The sequence below is a fragment of the Bison bison genome, unplaced genomic scaffold, assembly GCF_000754665.1.
Source record: "Bison bison bison isolate TAMUID 2011002044 unplaced genomic scaffold, Bison_UMD1.0 scf7180017864158, whole genome shotgun sequence".
In the NCBI taxonomy this organism is placed as follows: Eukaryota; Metazoa; Chordata; class Mammalia; order Artiodactyla; family Bovidae; genus Bison; species Bison bison.
Window position 1 is genome coordinate 2,883,212 of NW_011494730.1, and position 17,812 is coordinate 2,901,023.

At 43.7% G+C, this 17,812-nt stretch overlaps 1 protein-coding gene across 1 annotated transcript in view; it reads left to right on the forward strand.

The window, feature by feature from the left end:
* Positions 1–17,812, forward strand: part of CSMD2 (CUB and Sushi multiple domains 2) — a 655,591-nt gene that overhangs the window by 15,299 nt on the left and 622,480 nt on the right. Inside the window, exons 2-3 of the mRNA XM_010841252.1 lie at positions 2,787–2,873; positions 13,532–13,748. Coding sequence (XP_010839554.1) covers positions 2,787–2,873; positions 13,532–13,748 — 304 coding nt within the window. The remainder of the gene's footprint in view (positions 1–2,786; positions 2,874–13,531; positions 13,749–17,812) is intronic.

The following is a 17,812-nucleotide window of genomic DNA, read 5'->3' on the forward strand; positions in this document are numbered from 1 at the left end:
TCACACAGATCTGGGTGTGAACCCCGGCCCTTCCACTGCTACCTGTTTGACCTTGAGCATGTTCTTAAGCCTTGAGGAGCTTCAGTTCTTCACCTGTAAAGTGGTGAGGGTTGGGGCACGACAGCCATCTTCAGAGTCGCTGCTGATGTTAGGGAGATCATCTTAGGGGAAGCATGCGGATAATGTTAGTGCCCTTCTTTGCACACGTGCATGCTCAGTCACTCAGTCGTGTCCAACTCTTTGCTTAGACCTGTGCAAAAGCACCCCACAAAGGTGTTTCAGGGTGTGTTTGCGTGTGTGTGCGCGTGCGCTCTGCTATTCCCCTGGGATTCAACAGTCAAGTGAAGTCGTGCTTAGTAAGATGGATCTGTCTTTCCATACTCCCCTGTGAACTCCTTGAGGGCATGGATCATATTATACACGATCCATCCCTCCCATTTCCTCACCCCCACCCCCTGAGACTCCCACACACATGTACAGCCTGACCTCCCCAGACTTGCTGAATGAAAGCTTGAATTTGGCGTGGACCTCTGGGGTTCTGGATAGAATCCAGGGCATTTCTAACTTGGATGGAGAAAGTTGCATCTTTATTTTCATTAATTTCCTACTGGAACCCAGCATTTCTATTGATCACGAATGTAGGCAACAAAGCACAGCAGTATTAGCAGTATCTGTGAATTTGTCACTGATAAGATCACAGGTATTTTCATAAGAACACTACAGTAGTTGCAGGTATCTAGAAAGATCATTTATGCTTTGAACTACAATATTTCTCAGGCCCACTGCTGGATCTTGTTAATAATGCATTAATGAAGGGACACCTATATTACTTCATGACAAATTTTTGAAATATTTTGAAAACTATATCTCGGTATAATTTGTTTCTTTCGTAATTCTGTGTATTTTGTTGTATGCATTTATAAATAAAATTTGAGACGACCTCACCAGGCTGCCAGAGGTGGCCATGGCATGGGAAAGGTGAAGAGCCTCTGGTCTATGAAGTCCATGAATGGGCTTCTTTGGCCTGAAAATCCCTTAAAATGAATGAAAAGAAGTGGGAGGCTAGGTTCTTATGTATATGTGACTTTCCTCCCATAGCGGACTTTTGGCAATGTCTGGAGACAGTTTTGGGCTTCCCTGGTGGCTCAAGCAGTAAAGAATGTGCATGCAATGCAAGAGACTGGGGTTTGATCCCTGAGTCAGGAAGATCCCCTGGAGAAGGAAATGGCAACCCACTCCAGTATTCTTGCCTAGAGAATTCCATGGACAGAGGAGCCTGGCAGGCTATGCAGTCCATGGGGTCACCCAGTTTTGGTTGTCACAACTGGGAGATGCGGCTTTGCATCCAGAGGGTAGAGGCCTAGGATGCTCCTAAACATCCTGCATCCATAGCACAGCCCTCCCAACAAAGAACTGTCCCTCCCCAAATGTCAACAGTACTGAGGTTGAGAAACCTTGGACTGGATGAGCACACGTGGATGGAAGTAGCTCAGATTGTTAAGACTTCTAGGGAAAGAAATCAATGCACAACTTCATTAGAAAGATCTGTGATAATTCTCTCATCCAACATCGAATGTGCATCTACGGTATATACCAGGCATCGGGCACGAAGATTACAGGGAGGAGTACGACCCTGGAAAAGCTCTGGGTCTGCTGTTCAGTAGGACGTGTGACCCAGGAGAGTTTTGTGCGAGGTGCAGCTATTATGTGGATCTCTATGGGGTGCCTGTTGTTCAGGCACCGTGCTGGGTGCTACGGATCTGTGTGAATGTGACCGATCAGTCTCTTCCCTATGGAATCCACACATCTCAGGGAACACAGATGCTAAATGGTGCCATGACGTGTGCTGGGAGTGATGACAGAGATCACGGGACAGGCAGCGGAACCTGTGCTTGGGCGTGTGTTGGGTGTGGGGATCACACCTTAGTGCAGTGGTAAGTAAGGTCTCCTGGGGGTGCTGAAGTTTCATCTGAGGCCTGAAAGAGGAATAGGAGTTGGCCAGACCAGGGAAAGTGGGAAGGATGCTTCAATCAGAGATAGCAGCAAGTTTGAAGATAGAGGGAAAAAGAACACAGAGCATCAAAGGAACCAAGCAGAGAGAGCCTGGCGTGCCACTTAAGGGAAAGAGTGGCAAGAGGAGAAGCTGGGGGCGAGCAGGGCTGGCTTAGGGCGCATCTTGTGTGCTATATTTAGGACTGTGGGCTTTTCCCAGAGGAGCCATTGAAGGGTTTTAAGCAAAAGTGCCAGGCCAAGTTTTTGTTGTTGTTTCATTTTTTTTTTTTTTGAAAGGGATAGATTGGGAGGGAAGAGGCATGGAATTTGGTGGATGGCTATTGCTGTGTGTGTGTGTGTGTGTGTGTGAGTGTGTGTGTATGTGAGTGTGTGAGTGTGTGTGAGTGTGTGTGTGTGTGTGAGTGTGTGTGTATGTGTGAGTGTATGTGTGTGAGAGAGAGGAAGCTTACTAACTGCCCGGGAAACCAGGAGAGGCTCTTCAGAGGAGGTGCTGTATAAGCTGAATTTGGAACAGAGAGTAAGGTTTGCTAGGTCGAGGAGGTAGGGGAAAGGCATCCCAGGCAATGGGCCAAGCATCACACAGGCCTGAAAGATCCTGGGGTGTTTGTAGATGATGAGCTATTTAGTGTGACAAGCATAAAATGTGCATGGAAGAGGGACTAAGGTGAGGCCCAGTGCCAGCATCACTATGACTCTGGCCTCTTGTTTGCAACTAAAGGATGATTGAAGAGTCCAGAGATACTGTTTGGCCCCTGCTTCTCCCATCTGTCCAGACAAGGTGGTCCTGCAGAAGGCAGGCACAGAGATGGTCCAGAGTGCCATCCTCGATGTGAGGTGTACAATGCACTCCCCGTGTGCAGGTGAGACGTCTTCAGTGGATATGATTTAGCTGCATCTGCAACGCTCCTCTGTTTTTCCTCTGTGGGCAGTCTCATTAATTGCATGGCTTCCACAAATCCATATCTCCAGCCCAGATTGCACTCCTAGAGTCCAGTCTACTGCCCTAATTGCCTTCTGGCCATCTCTGGATGTCCCACTGGCTTCTGCAACTAAATTTGTCCAAAATTGACCTTATCAGCCAATAAATATTTACAGAATTCAATTGAATTTCCCTGCCAAACTTCTCGAAAGAGTTATCTCCTCAACATTATCATTATTTGTAGACAACATGATTGTGTACCTAAAACACCCAAGGGAATCAACTGAGAAATCTTTAGAATTAATAAGAGTTCAAAAACCCAGTTGGATACCAGATGAATATATAAAAATCAATAGGTTTTCTGTTTATCAGTAATAACCAGCTAGAAAAAAATAACGGGAAAAAATGTCATTTACTAAAGCAAGAAAAAGTGCATAGAATGTCTAGGAATAACCTTACGATGTGACTAAGACCTATATAAAGAAAACTAGAAACCCTTACTGAAAGATTAGCTGGTATTTTTTGATCACTTATAGTGTGTCAGGCATTGTACTGAGTATTTAGCAAGTTAGCAGATATTATCACATTAATCTATACAGCCACCCTAGAAGCAGGTATTCATTTTAAAGATGTCAAAATGAGGGTTTAAAGAGTGTACATAAATTGCCACTTAAGTATTAAGTGACAATTAAGTATTAATGCAAAGTATTAAGTGACAAAACTGAAATTTGAACCCCAGGCTTTTTGTTTCCAAAACCCAAGCTTTTAACCTTTTCACGAAGCCACCTTCAGAATACACCATGCATCACAAATGGTAGGTTGGTAGGTGTTGTCTGGGTGTTACAAAAGATAAATCCGTTTTACTCATCCATTCATTCAAAAAAAATATGAAGGTCTTCTAGGGTCAATTATTGAGCTAGGTCCTAGAGATAAAAGTGTGAATAAGACCTTGAGGAGTCTATGGCTGGAGAAGCCACATTTACGTATTATTATATCACCATTAGAGAAGGCAGTGATATTCACTAACTCAGGGATCCCCAACACCCAGGTCACAGACTGGTACAGGGCTGTGGCCTGTTAGGAACCGGGATGCACAGCAGGAGGTGAGCAACAGGTGAGAGAAGGAAGCTTTCTCTCTATTTACAGCAGCTCCCTTCTCTCGCATTACCACCTGAGCTCCACCTCTTGTCAGATCAGTGGCGGCATAATAAATGTAATGCACTTGAGTTGGCCCGAAACCATCTCCCACCTTGGTCTGTGGAAAAATTATCTTCCATGAAACCAGCCCCTGGTGCCAAAAAGGTTGGACACTGTTGTTTTGATTCATTCACTAAGGATAAGCAACCAAAGGAAGAATGCTTGCCATTATCTTGAGAGCTCCAAGAGGGCCTCCTGGAGGAGGTAATGAGTCTTAAAGTGCCTGGAGTCAGCTGGGTGAGAGAAGTAGACAGAGAGCATTCCAAGCACAGAGAGCTGGGTGGACAATTAATTTGCATGAATTGGTCATTCAATCAACAGCTCTTCTTTGAGCATCAGCTGTGTGCCAGGAACAGGTCTGGGAGCCCGAGAGAGAGAGTAGGAACAAAGTCGCTCTGCTCTCTAATAAAGGTGGTGTTTTGTTGGGGTGAGGGGTTACTGAAAATAAACAGGAAATTAGATGCCAGAGTATGCTCAGTGCTATGGGAAAAAATAAAGCAGGAACCCAGAGCACTCATTCGAGAGGAGGAGGGGAGGGTCTGGGAGGTAACACTTGACTGAGGAAGTGAGCGAGTGGGTCCCATTGCTCTTGGGGAAAAGCTTCCTGGGCTGAAGGTCAAGCAGATGCAGGGTCCCAGGGTGGCATGGCATGGGCTTAGGCAGCATGGCCGATCACCAGCATAAAGGGGTGAGAGATGGGAGGGAAGGTCAAGGGGTAACGAGGTGGCCCTTCAGGTAGGGCTTTTGAGTTGTGGCAAGGAATTTGGCTTTTATGCTGCGTAGAAGGAGAAGCCAGAGAGAAATCTTTCTAAATGTCAATAAAGAAAAACACATTACCAAGGAAAAGACAGATAAATGTGACTGCTCATAGAAACGAAACATTTTATTCTACGTGAAAAATCTAAATGAAGCAGAAAAGCACACCACAGGCGCTTTAATTCCTCAAGGGAGGAGCTAAATTTACTGAGGAAAGTTGAGAAGACGTTGAATCTGAATGATAAGGAGATAGATGCTAAATAGGACGAGAGAGCATCTTTTGGCACCTATCAAGTAGGCAAAAACTTTTCGAGAAGATAATACACAGTGTTGGTAAACACACATTAAGATAGGCATGCCTAGACATGGCTGTTAAAAACATCATTGTAGGGGCTTTCTTGGTAGCCCAGCGGTTGTCTCTGTGCTTCCAATGCGGGGGACAAGGGTTGGATCCTTGGCCTGGGAACTAATCCCACATGCTGTCTGTGTGTGTGTGTGTGTGTGAGTGGTCAGTCGTGTTTGACTCTTTGCGGCCCCATGGACTGTAGCCTGCCATGCTCCTCTATCCATGGAATTTCCCAGGCAAGAATATGGGAGAGGGTTGCCATTTCCTTCTCCAGGGGATCTTTCAGACCCAGGGATTGAAGTCGCATCTCTTGGGTCTCCTGCATTGACAGGCAGATGCTTTACCACTAGCGCCGCCTGGGAAGCCCCCACATGCTGTCTAGTGTGGCCAAAAATAAGAATGAAAGGGTTGAATTTAACAGAGCTTGTTATTTGTGATAATATAAATAAATAATTAAAAAAAACAAAACATAATTGGTGGACACTTTCTCGAAAGTGTTGTGATCCAGAGCTAAAGCAGCAGAAATATTCCTACCCTTTGACCCGGGAAGCTACACTTTTGGCAGTCTCTGCATCTATCTAGGGAAGTTGTCCAAAAACAGATGCATGTTCTCCAGGATTGTTCTTGAAGCCCAAGCAGGTCTTGGCTATGTCTGGTAGCTGCGTTGACTAGAAGGAGGGAGGGGTGGGAGAAGGCAACCCACGCTTCTTCCTGAGAAAGAGAAGCATGATTTCCTCGGATGAAAGTCATAGCAGTGTTTCTGTCTCTAGAGCTGGTCCCTGGAAGTGAAGAACAGGTAGTCCTCTCCTTGGGTGAAATTCAGCACCTTCTAGATGTGAAGGAATATTGGGCCCTTTTGCCATGCCCTCCCACTCTACTAGCCTGTCAATCTGGAGTGGCCACTGTGGGTTATAACTTTGTCAACTCACTAACCAACATTTAACTCCAGGGAAACTTCCAAATGAGTCCAGCTTCCAGCCCTGTCTAACGAGCTCCAACAGCACCTGCCACAGAAGTCAGCCAGTCTCCTGTGGATGGTGACCCCCACCCCCGAAACCGAAGCTGGATGCAGTTACCGCATAAGTGAACATTCGTTCTGGGACTCTGGCCATGGAAAAGCATTTTCCACTGCACTGACCAGCATGCTGTCACCAGATTTTACTAAGAGGCCAGGTCTTATTTATAACGGAAAAAATTATCCAGAAACAATTTCAGTGTTTGAGAGTAGGAGAATGGTTGAGTAAATTCTAGTATAACCATATACTGGAATGTGGCACATCCATTTAAAATGCTGTTGGTGAACGGATTCAATATCTTGGGGGAAAAGCTCATGTTATAATGTTTACTGAATTGTTGCAAAAGAAAACCAAGAAATGACCTGAATGCCCATCAGCAGGGGAGTGGTTGAATACATTGAGATACATCCAGGCCGTGGAATATTACACATTTATATAAAAAATCAGTTAGATATGGATCTACTGACCTGGAAGGTGTCCCCAGTGTATTGTTAAATGAGAAAGCAGGTTGTGGAGAATTGAACACAACTACGATTTCATTTTTAAAACAAAATAATAAAAATTCTCTCGGAATGTGTCCATTTGTTTGCATGAGGGATGAGGAGGTTGTACAGGAGAGAGTTACCTGCCTGTTAACTTTGGTAGCTTTGGGGTGGGTAGAAAGGAGAGAGATTGGGGGCCTTTTTGTCTTCATACATCTTGATGTTGCATTTATGCATAGCCATGCATATTACAAGTGACACTGCCTTCTGTAACTAAAGACTGAAGAATAGTTTACTGAAAAAAATAGCCCACAAAATTAAATATACAGTACTATCTCAATGATGTGAAATATGTATGGAAAAATCTAGCAAAAAAAAAGAAGAAAATATTAATAACAGTTGCCTCTGAGAGGAAGGTGAAATGGTGATGTTTCCTCTTTTTAAATTCCTGTCTATATTTTCCAAGTTTTCTATAATGATCAAAAGGTATGGGGCTTCCCTGGTGGCTCAGACAGTAAAGAATCTGCCTGCAGTGCAGGGGACCCGAGTTCGATCTCTGGCGGGGGGAAGATGCTCTGGAGAAGGGAATGGCTCCCCACTCCAATGTTCTTGCCTGGAGAATTCTATGGACAGAGGAGTCTGGTGGGCTATGGTCTATGGGGTCGCAAAGAGTCAGAGATGACTGAGCAACTAACAGGTACACACGTTATTATACATTATTGTTTAAAATATAATGGCCTCTCACCAGCCAATCTTGCCTTTACTTATTATAGTCTGGCCTCTGTCCCCTGTGCCACCTGCCACCTGTCTTTGCTGAAATTCATGTATCCATTCAGCAAATACTTACTGAATTCTAGGCACTAGGGGTGCAGCAGAAACCAAGACAGAGCGCCCACTCTCAGCATCCTTCCTTCCGGAGGGACCATTTAGACATCAAACTGAGTGACCTCCTCCCAGACCCTCACCTCAGTTTCTTGGTGATGCTCAGTGCACTGAGTCACCTTCTCCTATCTAGGCCTGCCCTCCGGTTCTCGTCCACCATTCTGTCTGCCTCGCCGCCTCCTATCACCTCTCGTGTCCCCATGCACGGAGAGTGTTCCCACGGGCTGTGTTCTGAACCTCCCCCTGCTGCTGCTGCTAAATCGCTTTAGTCGTGTCCGACTCTAGCGACCCCATGGACTGCAGCCTAGCAGCCTCCTCCATCCATGGGATTTTCCAGGCAAGAGTACTGGAGTGGGGTGCCATTGCCTGAGTACTGGAGTCGGGTGCCATCACCTTCTCCACCCCTACCAACCCCCAATTTCTTTCTCCGCCACAGGAAGCACTGTTCATACGCAAATTCTGAACTAGAAACTGTAGACCCACACAGGTCTGAGTGGGATGCTGGGGATGGTGGTGAAGGACGGCTCCAGTGGATGTCTGGGACACGAATAGGGCGGTCCTCAACGCATGACCCCTGTGGGGTCTATACTTGAGGATCGTTCTGTGCATCCTAGTAGCACAGTACTGCCGTGTGAAAGTGTTTGCTTATGTTTTTCTGTGATCCGGGTCCCAAGACCCATCACAGGGTCTAACCTAGAGGAATGAATGAATGAGTGCCATGCAATGACGCGACATACAGGTTTTAGAGGGGTGAGCTGAGTAGATCTGGTGCCCGTGGGGTGAAATTCAGGAACGTGAACCAAGGGAAAGTTGTGGAGCTAGGAGCTTTATTTCATTATTATTGGAGCTGAATATTTTTCTGGTTTCTGGGCCGCTTATGTCTTCCTTGTGAAATAACTTATTCAAGACCCTATCCAGCTCTTCAACTATCCTGCTTGCTGTTTTCCTGCTGGTTAGGAATAGTTCTTTTTGTGTTAAATATATTACTTTTTTATCTTTTTCTGTGGCTTTTGCTTTTGTTTCTATTTTTGACCTGCACATACTTTTTGTATAAACTGGCAATCTTGTAGTATTTTCCACAGCTTTTACATTCAGAAAACTCAGTCAGATAATTATTTGTGCATTATTTTCTTCTAATTATTTTTTGACTTTAAAAAAAAAAACTTAGTTTGCTATATGGTGTGAATTGAGATAACTTAATTCTTTTCCCAAACAGTTAATTAGTTGACCTTGTAAAATGATTTTCTTTTCTCATTGATTTTTAATGCTGTCTTGTACATATTTTAATTTTTATGTCTCTTTAAGGCTCTTCCTCTAATCCATTTCATGTTCTGCCTGTCCACTCTTGGGCCACCTTCATGCTATTGTCATGCTATTGTCATAAACATCATTTGGTGATTCTGTTTAGTATCTTGTAGAATGAGAATGCTACTTTTTTATACCTTTTCAAAAAATGTCCATTTTCTGTGACTGTCTATTTCTTCCAGTTAAACTTAGGTATCCTTTTTACTAAATTTAAAGCAGGTCATTGGGCTTTTGATCAGAATTGCATTAAGCTTATAAATTAACTTTTCAATAACTTTTCAAAAGGTTAATATTCCAAATTAACCTTTCGGAAGTTAGTCTTCCACTCAAGATTACATATGTCTCTCCAATTATTCAAAAATTTTTTATCCTTCTCTAAAAGTTATTTTTGTACAGTGACAGCCCATTGTTTATTTCCATTCATTATATGCATTTTGTAGTTATCATAAATAAGACCTTGCTTCTTTATTTTTTATCTGTCACTGACATATGGAAATATCATTGATTTCATTTACTTATTTTGTGTTTGGCTACTTTATTGAAATTTTTTATTAGTTCTAATCGCTTTCTAATGGATTCTCCTGGGTTTTCTGGGTATATTAATACATCATCTGCAAGCCATGTTTTTGCTTGTTCTTTTTTCATTTCTTTTTCTTGCCTCATATGGATTAGCTCTTCTAATAAGAAATGAAATCTCAGAGGTGATAGTAGCATTTGTATCTCATTCCTGATCTTAATCAGATGTTTCACTGTAAGTAGGATGTAGGTTATTATTTTAAAATGGATGCTCTGTCATGCTAAGGAAGTAGTCTTTCTCCTGCTTCCAAATGCTTACTTGAATCAGGGTTACATGTCTAATTTTATTAAATGTTCATTTAGCATTTATTCAGAAAACTTTAGCTTTTTTCCCCTTTTAAAATGGGATACTTTGTGTTATCCCTCTTTTGTATTAAAAGAGATTTTTCAATATTAAAGTCATTTTAGAGATTAACTGCCCTTTGTTAGTTAATCCTTAAAGTGGGCTTTAAAAAAATTAGTGTTGAGTCAATTTATCAGCATTATATTGGATTGGCCAAAAAGTTTGTTTGGCTTTTTCATATTATAGAAAAACCCGAATGAACTTTTTCATCAACTCAGTATTTGAGAGAGTGGACCGGAAGTAGAGTGCTGACATTTAAATCCCATCTCTGAGTAATGGAGAGACTCGGGCTCCCTTCCTTCATTTCTCTTTGCTTTAGTTCTTCATCTGTAAAATGGAGATCATATGTACAGAATCTGCCTTCTAGGGCTGTTGTGAGGATTAAACAAGTTAATATATGTAAAGTTCTTAGAGGAGTGTCTAACCAAGCACTCACTAAATATAGCATCATATTAGACTATTGAGAACCTACCGTGTGTCTGGTACTGAGCTTGGGGTATGGATTCAAATATGGGAAAACTCAAGTATGGTCTGTCTTATGAAGCTTACAGCCTGGCAAGAAGACAGATACTTATGGATGTGTCATCTGGAAGCATGGACATATGCTTCTATGATAAGCACTGCCCGGGAGAAGTGATGGTTTCAGGAAAGCATATAACAAAGGGTTTGAACTAGTCAAGGAAAGACCCTTGACTGGGAGCTGAAAGAAAATGTGCCAGGAAGGAGGGGAAGAGTATTCTAGGAAGAGAGAACAGCATATGCAAAGCTCCTGTGGCTGAGGAGTGAGAGTGTGGTCAGTACAGAGGACTGAGAAGGGTGGGGTGTTTGTTTTCTGCCAGATGTATTGAGAATATAATTGACATATACCTCCAAGCAAATGTAAGGCATATAGCATGATGATTTGATTGATGCATGTTGTGAAATGATTACCACATAAGTTCAGCTAATGTCCATTTTCTCATACAGAAACAATAAGAAGAAAAGAAGAAAGGGAAAACAAAAAGCTGTTCTCTTTGTACTGAGAACCCTTAGGATCTACTCTCTTAACAACTTACCTGTGTATCATACAGCAGTGTCAGCAATAGTGTTCCTGTTGTACATTAGTTCCCTTGTAGTTATTTATTTTATAAGCAGAAGTTTATACCTTTTGACCACCTTCCTACAATTCCCCTTCCCCACCCCCTGCCTCTGATAACCACAAGTCTAATCTGTTTTTCTATGAATTTGTTTTTTGGGGGGTTTGTTTGTTTGTTTGTTTAGATTTCACATATTAGTAATAGCATACAGTATTTATCTTTTTCTCTCTGACTTATTTCATTTAGCATAATGCCTTCAAGGTCCATTCATGTTGTTGAAGATGTTAGCATTTCCTTATTTTAATGGCTGAGTAATATTCCTCTATAGAGGATGAGATGGTTGGATGGCATCACCGACGCAATGGATATGAGTTTGGGTAGACTCTGGGAGTTGGTGATGGACAGGGAGGCCTGGCGTACTGTGGTTCACGGGGTTGCAAAGAGTCGGACATGACTGAGTGACTGAACTGAACTGAATATTCTTCTGCATATATCTTGCAAGTAATTTATCCATTCACCCATCGATGGACACTTAGATTGTTTCCATGTCTTGTTTATTGTAAATAATGCTTCTATGAACATGGAGGTGCAGATATCTTCTTGAGTTAGTGTGTTTGTTACATTTGGATGTATTCCCAGAAGTGGGATTGCTGCATTATCTGGTAGTTCTAATCTTAATTTTTTGAGGATCCTTCGTACTGCTTTCTGTAGTGGCTGTACCAGTTTACATTCCCACCAACAGTGCACACAGATTTTCTTTTCTCTGTGTCCCTGCCAGTATCTGTCATCTCTTATCTTTTTGAGGATGGTCATTCTAACAGGTATGAAGTGATACCTCATTGTGGTTTCAATTTGCATTTCCTTAATGACTGGTGATGTTGAGCATCTTTTCAAGTACCTGTTGGCCTTCTGTATGCATATCTTCTTTGGAGAAATATCTATTCAAGTTTGTTAAAGGGGTGGGGTTTGGCTGGAAAGCTACTGGACACAAGGCTAAGAGGTCATTAAGAGTCAAACCGTGCAGAGACCCTCATAAGTCTACAAGTAATTTTTCCTTGCTGAAGAGCAGTGATGAGCTATGGGAGGTTTGATGTTGGTGAGGGGAAGGGGAGGTGACCTGATTTGATTTCTCTTTTGAAAAGACATCCCCAGCTGTAGTGTAAATGTGGTTGGACCAGGGTACATGTGGTTGACCAGTTAGGAGGTGGTTATTATGGTGGTTTAGGGGAGAGATGCTGTGGGGTCAAGGGAAGTGGAGATAGAGACAGGGTGATAGGTTGTCCATGGGGCTGTGAAGAAGAGGAAAGCGTCAGGAAGGGTGGGTGGAGAACATTCCAGGCCTGCATCTCACAAAGGAGATGTCAGGTCTGGAGCTCAGAGGGAGGTCTGACATGGAGTGTGAAGTTGTGAGTCATCAGTGCACAAGTGGGAAAATTCTCTAGAATAGACAGAAAGGAGGAGAGACCCCAACACGGACCCTGGAAAGGAGCTAGAGAAAGCTCAGTGGGGGGAAAGATGGAAAGTGAGTGATGTGGGCAGAAGCTGGAGACCACACTGTTCAAAGCGTCGTTGCATCTCCAGGGCTACAGGTAGATGAGTTCCCCACCCAGGTGCTGTTCATCCAAATCTACGTGAGCCAGGCCCCCACACGGTGCTCATGCTCAGTGTAGTCTGAGATGCTTTGGTGTGAGAGGGGCATTTCCAGATGGGAGGGGTGAGCAACAGTGCTAGAGGCCGCTGAGAGAGAGGTCTGTTGAAATGAGGACTAAACAATATCCGCTGGACCCATCGGTGACCTTAGTGGATCTGTTCGGGTAGATCAATAGGATCAGAAGATGGGAAGCAAATGGAGACAGAAAGAATAGACAGATTGTGTTTTCTGAAAATTAGGCTGTGAAGGAGAAGAGAGAGACAAGGCTGGAGGGAGAAGAGGAGTGGAATGTGGCGTTGCTTTCTTAGCCATAGATTCTTGAGCACATTTAAAACAGGGAAGTTCAGTGGAGAGGAGACAACCTGTAATATACTTGAGAGAGAAACATGCATAAGATTCATGAAGATTAGGGAGGAATAGGATGCAACGGGCATGTGGGAGAAATGTCTTTAGATGGAAGGAGGGTTGGTTCATCTGTAGGAGGCAGGAAGACCAAGTGGGGTGGGCTGGACGGGTGGGGTGGAATTGGGAAGACAACGGGGTCCCCACTGATGGCTTTTATTTTCTGTGGAGATGGGAAGAGAGGGTGGGAGCTGAGCGGAGGGACTGGAGGGTCAAGGGGCCATGGAAAATGGAGAACAATTGCAAACAGCATTCTGGCATCTAGTGTTGTAAAGAGGAAGTTCTGCCCGGTCTGCTGGCTTTTGGTTCAGACTCTCTGCGCCTTGTTTCCTACCTCACAGAATCGTCCTGGGGCTTGAGTCCAGCCATGCTCATTTTATCAGCTGGACAGGGCACAGCACAAGCTAGCTTGCACTTGGGCTCAGTCACCGCGCTCCCCTCCCTCTGTGGCGAGAGGGGGCACCTGGAAAAGGGGCTTCACGATCATCTAACACGTCGCGCCCATCCCTCTGGCAGAGTCTCAGAGTCCTTCTGGCCATAATGAACGGCTCCCTTTCTCTCTCCCAGGCCAGAACTGCACCTTCCAACTGCAGGGTCCCAATGGCACTGTTGAGAGCCCGGGGTTCCCGTATGGCTACCCCAATTACGCCAACTGCACGTGGACCATCACCGCAGAGGACCAGCACCGGATCCAGCTCGTGTTCCAGTCCTTTGCCCTGGAGGAGGACTTTGACGTCCTGTCGGTGTTTGATGGGCCACCCCAGCCAGAGAACCTGCGAACCAGGTACCACCCCCTCCTGCCCGTGGCCAAAAGCTGGGCCTGAGCCAAGCTGACTGGGAGGAAGAACCAGGCAGGGTGAACGATAGTCAAGAAACACCTCTGTCTTTATGAGGCCTGCCCTCAATTGCTCTTTCTTTATATAGCTCTTTTTATAAAGCTCTTTCTCCTACTTAGAGGTTCCTAGTAGGCAGGATGGATGAGTAGGGCATTTGGGAAGACTAGATAGAAAACGTACAGAGCAATTCAAGTCTTTCTGTTGAAACTGATTTTGCATGCATACGCAAGACATACATCCCTTGCACCCAGCAGATATGAGTTGAAGGCTAGTAGCGACTGTGTCTTGCATCCTGTGTTTGAAAACCATCAATACTTTGTTGCAAATGGCCTTGCCTTTGCGTGGCTTTGGCTCTGCGTGTAGAATTGAAAAGTTAAGAAGTCCCCAGTTTTTTAGACCCCAGCACAGGTGATGGAAGAGAAAACCTTGGAGAGGATGAGACTGCTTTCTGGTACTCCTGAACTGGTTCCCGAGGGGAGAGTTCACATCAAGGAGGAAGACAGGGAGGGAGGGTACCACCTCTGCAGAAAGAGCAGACTTTAGTGGGACAAAGGTCAAGGCCCCAGAGTCATAGCTTTCCAGGTTTTGTTGATGTGTTGGCCTGCTGTGCTCCCTTGCAAGACTCCTCCTGGTTCTGCCCAAAGGACTTTGGGCTCCCAGGGAGAAAGAGAATCAATGGCATGCCAGCCAAGCCGTGGGGAGGTCAGAATGCTAATTGGAAGTGCATGGATGAGAGGTTCCCTCCAAGTCCTTAACCTCAAGGTTTTGTTTAAGGTGCTCTTGGAGAGGAGTCACAGACAGCACCCCCAGGACAGTGCCAGCCCTCTTGCTCACTCCCAGCCCTCTCAGGGCAGTGCAGAGGTGAGGCCACCATGCCTGCCACAGGGGTGGGCCTCTGGGGCTCCCCTGACTCAGTGTCCTTCCTGACAAGACCAGGCTTGTCCATCCGCTCTTGACATTCCACAGGGATTAGCACACAGTAGGTGTTCACTGAACTTGGGTGAAGAGACTGGAGTCCTCTCCACTCATTTGTTCCACAGGTATTTCATGAGCATCTACTATGTTCCAGACACTGGTCCGAGTGCTGGGGACACAGCTGTGGGCAAAACAAAGCCACTGTTTTTGTGGAGGTTACACGCTGATCACAGGGGTGGGGGGCAAAGGGTAGGTAGGCCTGGACTTGAATATGTGAGTGTAGAGTTCAAGGACATCGGGTGGGGCTAGAGATATAGAATTAGGAGACTGGGACTGGCCGGAGCTGAAAACCAGGAGCCTGGACTATCGGATATTGAGTTCAGGTGATCCCATCGGTGGGGCACACACATAGCCTCTTGGGGAAGGTTTGAAAGATGGTCAGATCGGGAACTCCCCTGGCAGTTCAGTGGCTAAGACTCTGCACTCCCAATGCAGGAGATCTGGGTTTGATCCCTGGTTGGGGACCAAGATCCCACGTGCCACAACTGGAGATCCTGCCTGCTGCAACTAAGACCCAGTGCAGCCAAACAAATAAATAAAAACAAATATTTAAAAAAAAGAAAATCAGATCAGGCCAGTGGGGTGGCTGGTTGGGGTGCGCTGGAGGCAGATTCTGCATCCTGAAGTTCTTCCAGCTTTCTTTACTCTTAAAGCAGGATGCTTACACGGGTGATCAAAGCTCTCTTTTCTGACATTTGGGTTCTCTGGCTCTGTGAGTGAAGTGTAGAAGACCCCCAGAGGTGGGGATGACTCTGGCAGGGAAGGGTGGGGGTTTCCAGGAGCTAGGGAGGCGGTCCTGGCAAGGGGGGCACCCTGGATTCTGACCAACCAGCGTGGTTGAGGAGGAGGCTGCTGGGGTTGGTACCTTCATGAGGTCATCCCTGCCCTGGCCCCTCATCCCTGTGGTCATCTTCGTGTGCTTGCTTTGGTTCATTTTTGCTGCATATAGTTTTCCTAGACAACTTTTCTACCTCCACACTCTATGGGATCACACCCCCTTTCTTGCATCTGGTTTGTGCATTTGCATTTTCTTCTCTTTTTACTCAATCAGTCTTGCCAGAACTTTGCCTATTTTACTGGTCTTTTTAAAGTTCCAACTCCAGAGCTATCAGTGTTATTCCTTTCCTGTTGCCTAGCTTCCTGAGTTCTGCTTCTTCCTTCCTTTGTCTCTCTCTCCTACTTACCTTAGGCTGCTGCTGCTCGTTTGCTGTTTTCATGCACTGAATTAGTTCCATTACTTCTTGTCTGATATTCAGAACATTAGGAGACACTTTTCCCTAAGCACAACTTTGACCGTATCCCATAAATTTTGATGGATAGTTGTTATTTCAGAAATAGCCTCTAATTGCAGTATTGTTTCTTCCTTGACTCTCAGGGTTTTTTTTTCCCATCAAAATTGCCAAGTAATATTTTTATACTTAAGTTATTATCAAATTGTACTGCTTTATGTTCAGATTATGATTTCTATTTTAGAGAATTTTTTGACTTTTTTTTCTCTCAGTATAAGATCATTTTGGTAAACATTCTGAGTATTTGAAAGAAACATATATTCTATGGTGGAAGGCTGAAGAAATTCATGTTAATATTGCTTAATTTTCCTGATTTCTTATTTGTTGCCTAAGTGCAAGTGATTGTCTTCACATTTTCACTATTTTTTAAATCAATTTCTCCCTTTAATTTCTAAGTTTTTATTTTATATATTTTGATGTATACTCTTTAGCATGTCAGTATTTTTAAGTAGCAGATATTCAGTCAATTATAATTCTCCCAATATAAAAGTTATATTTATCCCCCCCTTTTTGCCTTAAATTCTACTGTGATACAAGTATCGTCACTTTTGTTTTATTTTGGGTTTGCATTTATCAACCATCTGCCAATTCCTCTATTTTAATATTTCTATATCATTGTTTCATGTATCATCTAGATTTTTGTTTTTAAAAATCTTTCATAAGAATTTTTATTCTGTAACAGAAAGGTTTAATCCACTCACACTTTTTGTTGATAACTGTTTTATTTGTTCTTGTATAATATCTAATACTTTCTGTTTTTAAGCTTCCTTACTATTTTTTCCATTTCTCCATCTTTAAGCACAAGTTTTCTTTGCCTCGTCTCTGATTTTTATTCCACTGATGGTTAAAGGAACTTCTTGAGAACACATTTTAAGCTGTATTTCTCTGTCACCATCTTGTCTAGTGAGCTAGAGAGCCTTTTTCTTAGTCAGGTCTTACCGGCACTACATCTTGTAGAAATTCCTTAGAGTTTGTAGCATGTAGGTGTCTGTCTCTTTTTCCTCGTTTCCACGTGGATGTATATAGTCTTTCTTTTCATATACCTTGGACTATTTTCTTGACAATTTAGGAGGTCAGATTGAAGAAGAGTTTAACATATTGTCTTGGCTCTCCATCTTGAACTGGAAATCTCTAAGATTTTTATTCTTTTTGATTTGCTGTTGTGAATAGAATTATTTTCTTTTTGGATGATTCATTGTTTAGAAATACAATTGATGTTTGTATATTGATCTTATATCCTGTGAACTTGCTGATAGTTTTTTTTTTAATAATTGTGGATAAAAACAGTTTCAGTTCTTCCTTTTCAATCTGGATGCTATTTATTTATTTATGCTTAATTGCATTGGATAGAATGTTGAACACATCCAGTATTCAATACAATATTGCATAGAAGTGGTGAGGGTGGACATCCCTACCTTGTTCTTCATCTTAAAATAGTCTACCGTTCACCTTTTAAGTGTGATATTGACTGTAGGTATTTGGTAGATGCCCTTCAAATGAAGGTCTTTAATGGAGGATTTTGGCATGGTCTGGCTTCAGTACGGAAAATGCATTGGTTTGGGGGCCAGACTAGTGACATCCAGGTCGGGCAAGAGACGATGGTAACCTGAGCTAGAATAATGAATAGAAAAGAAGGCACGGGTTTGTATGATGCTACAGAAAAGTGTGGTCCTCGGAGTTAAGGGTGGGTTTGTAGGGATTGTATGGTGGGAGTATGAAAAAGGAAGGGGTAGAGGATGTCTCTGCAG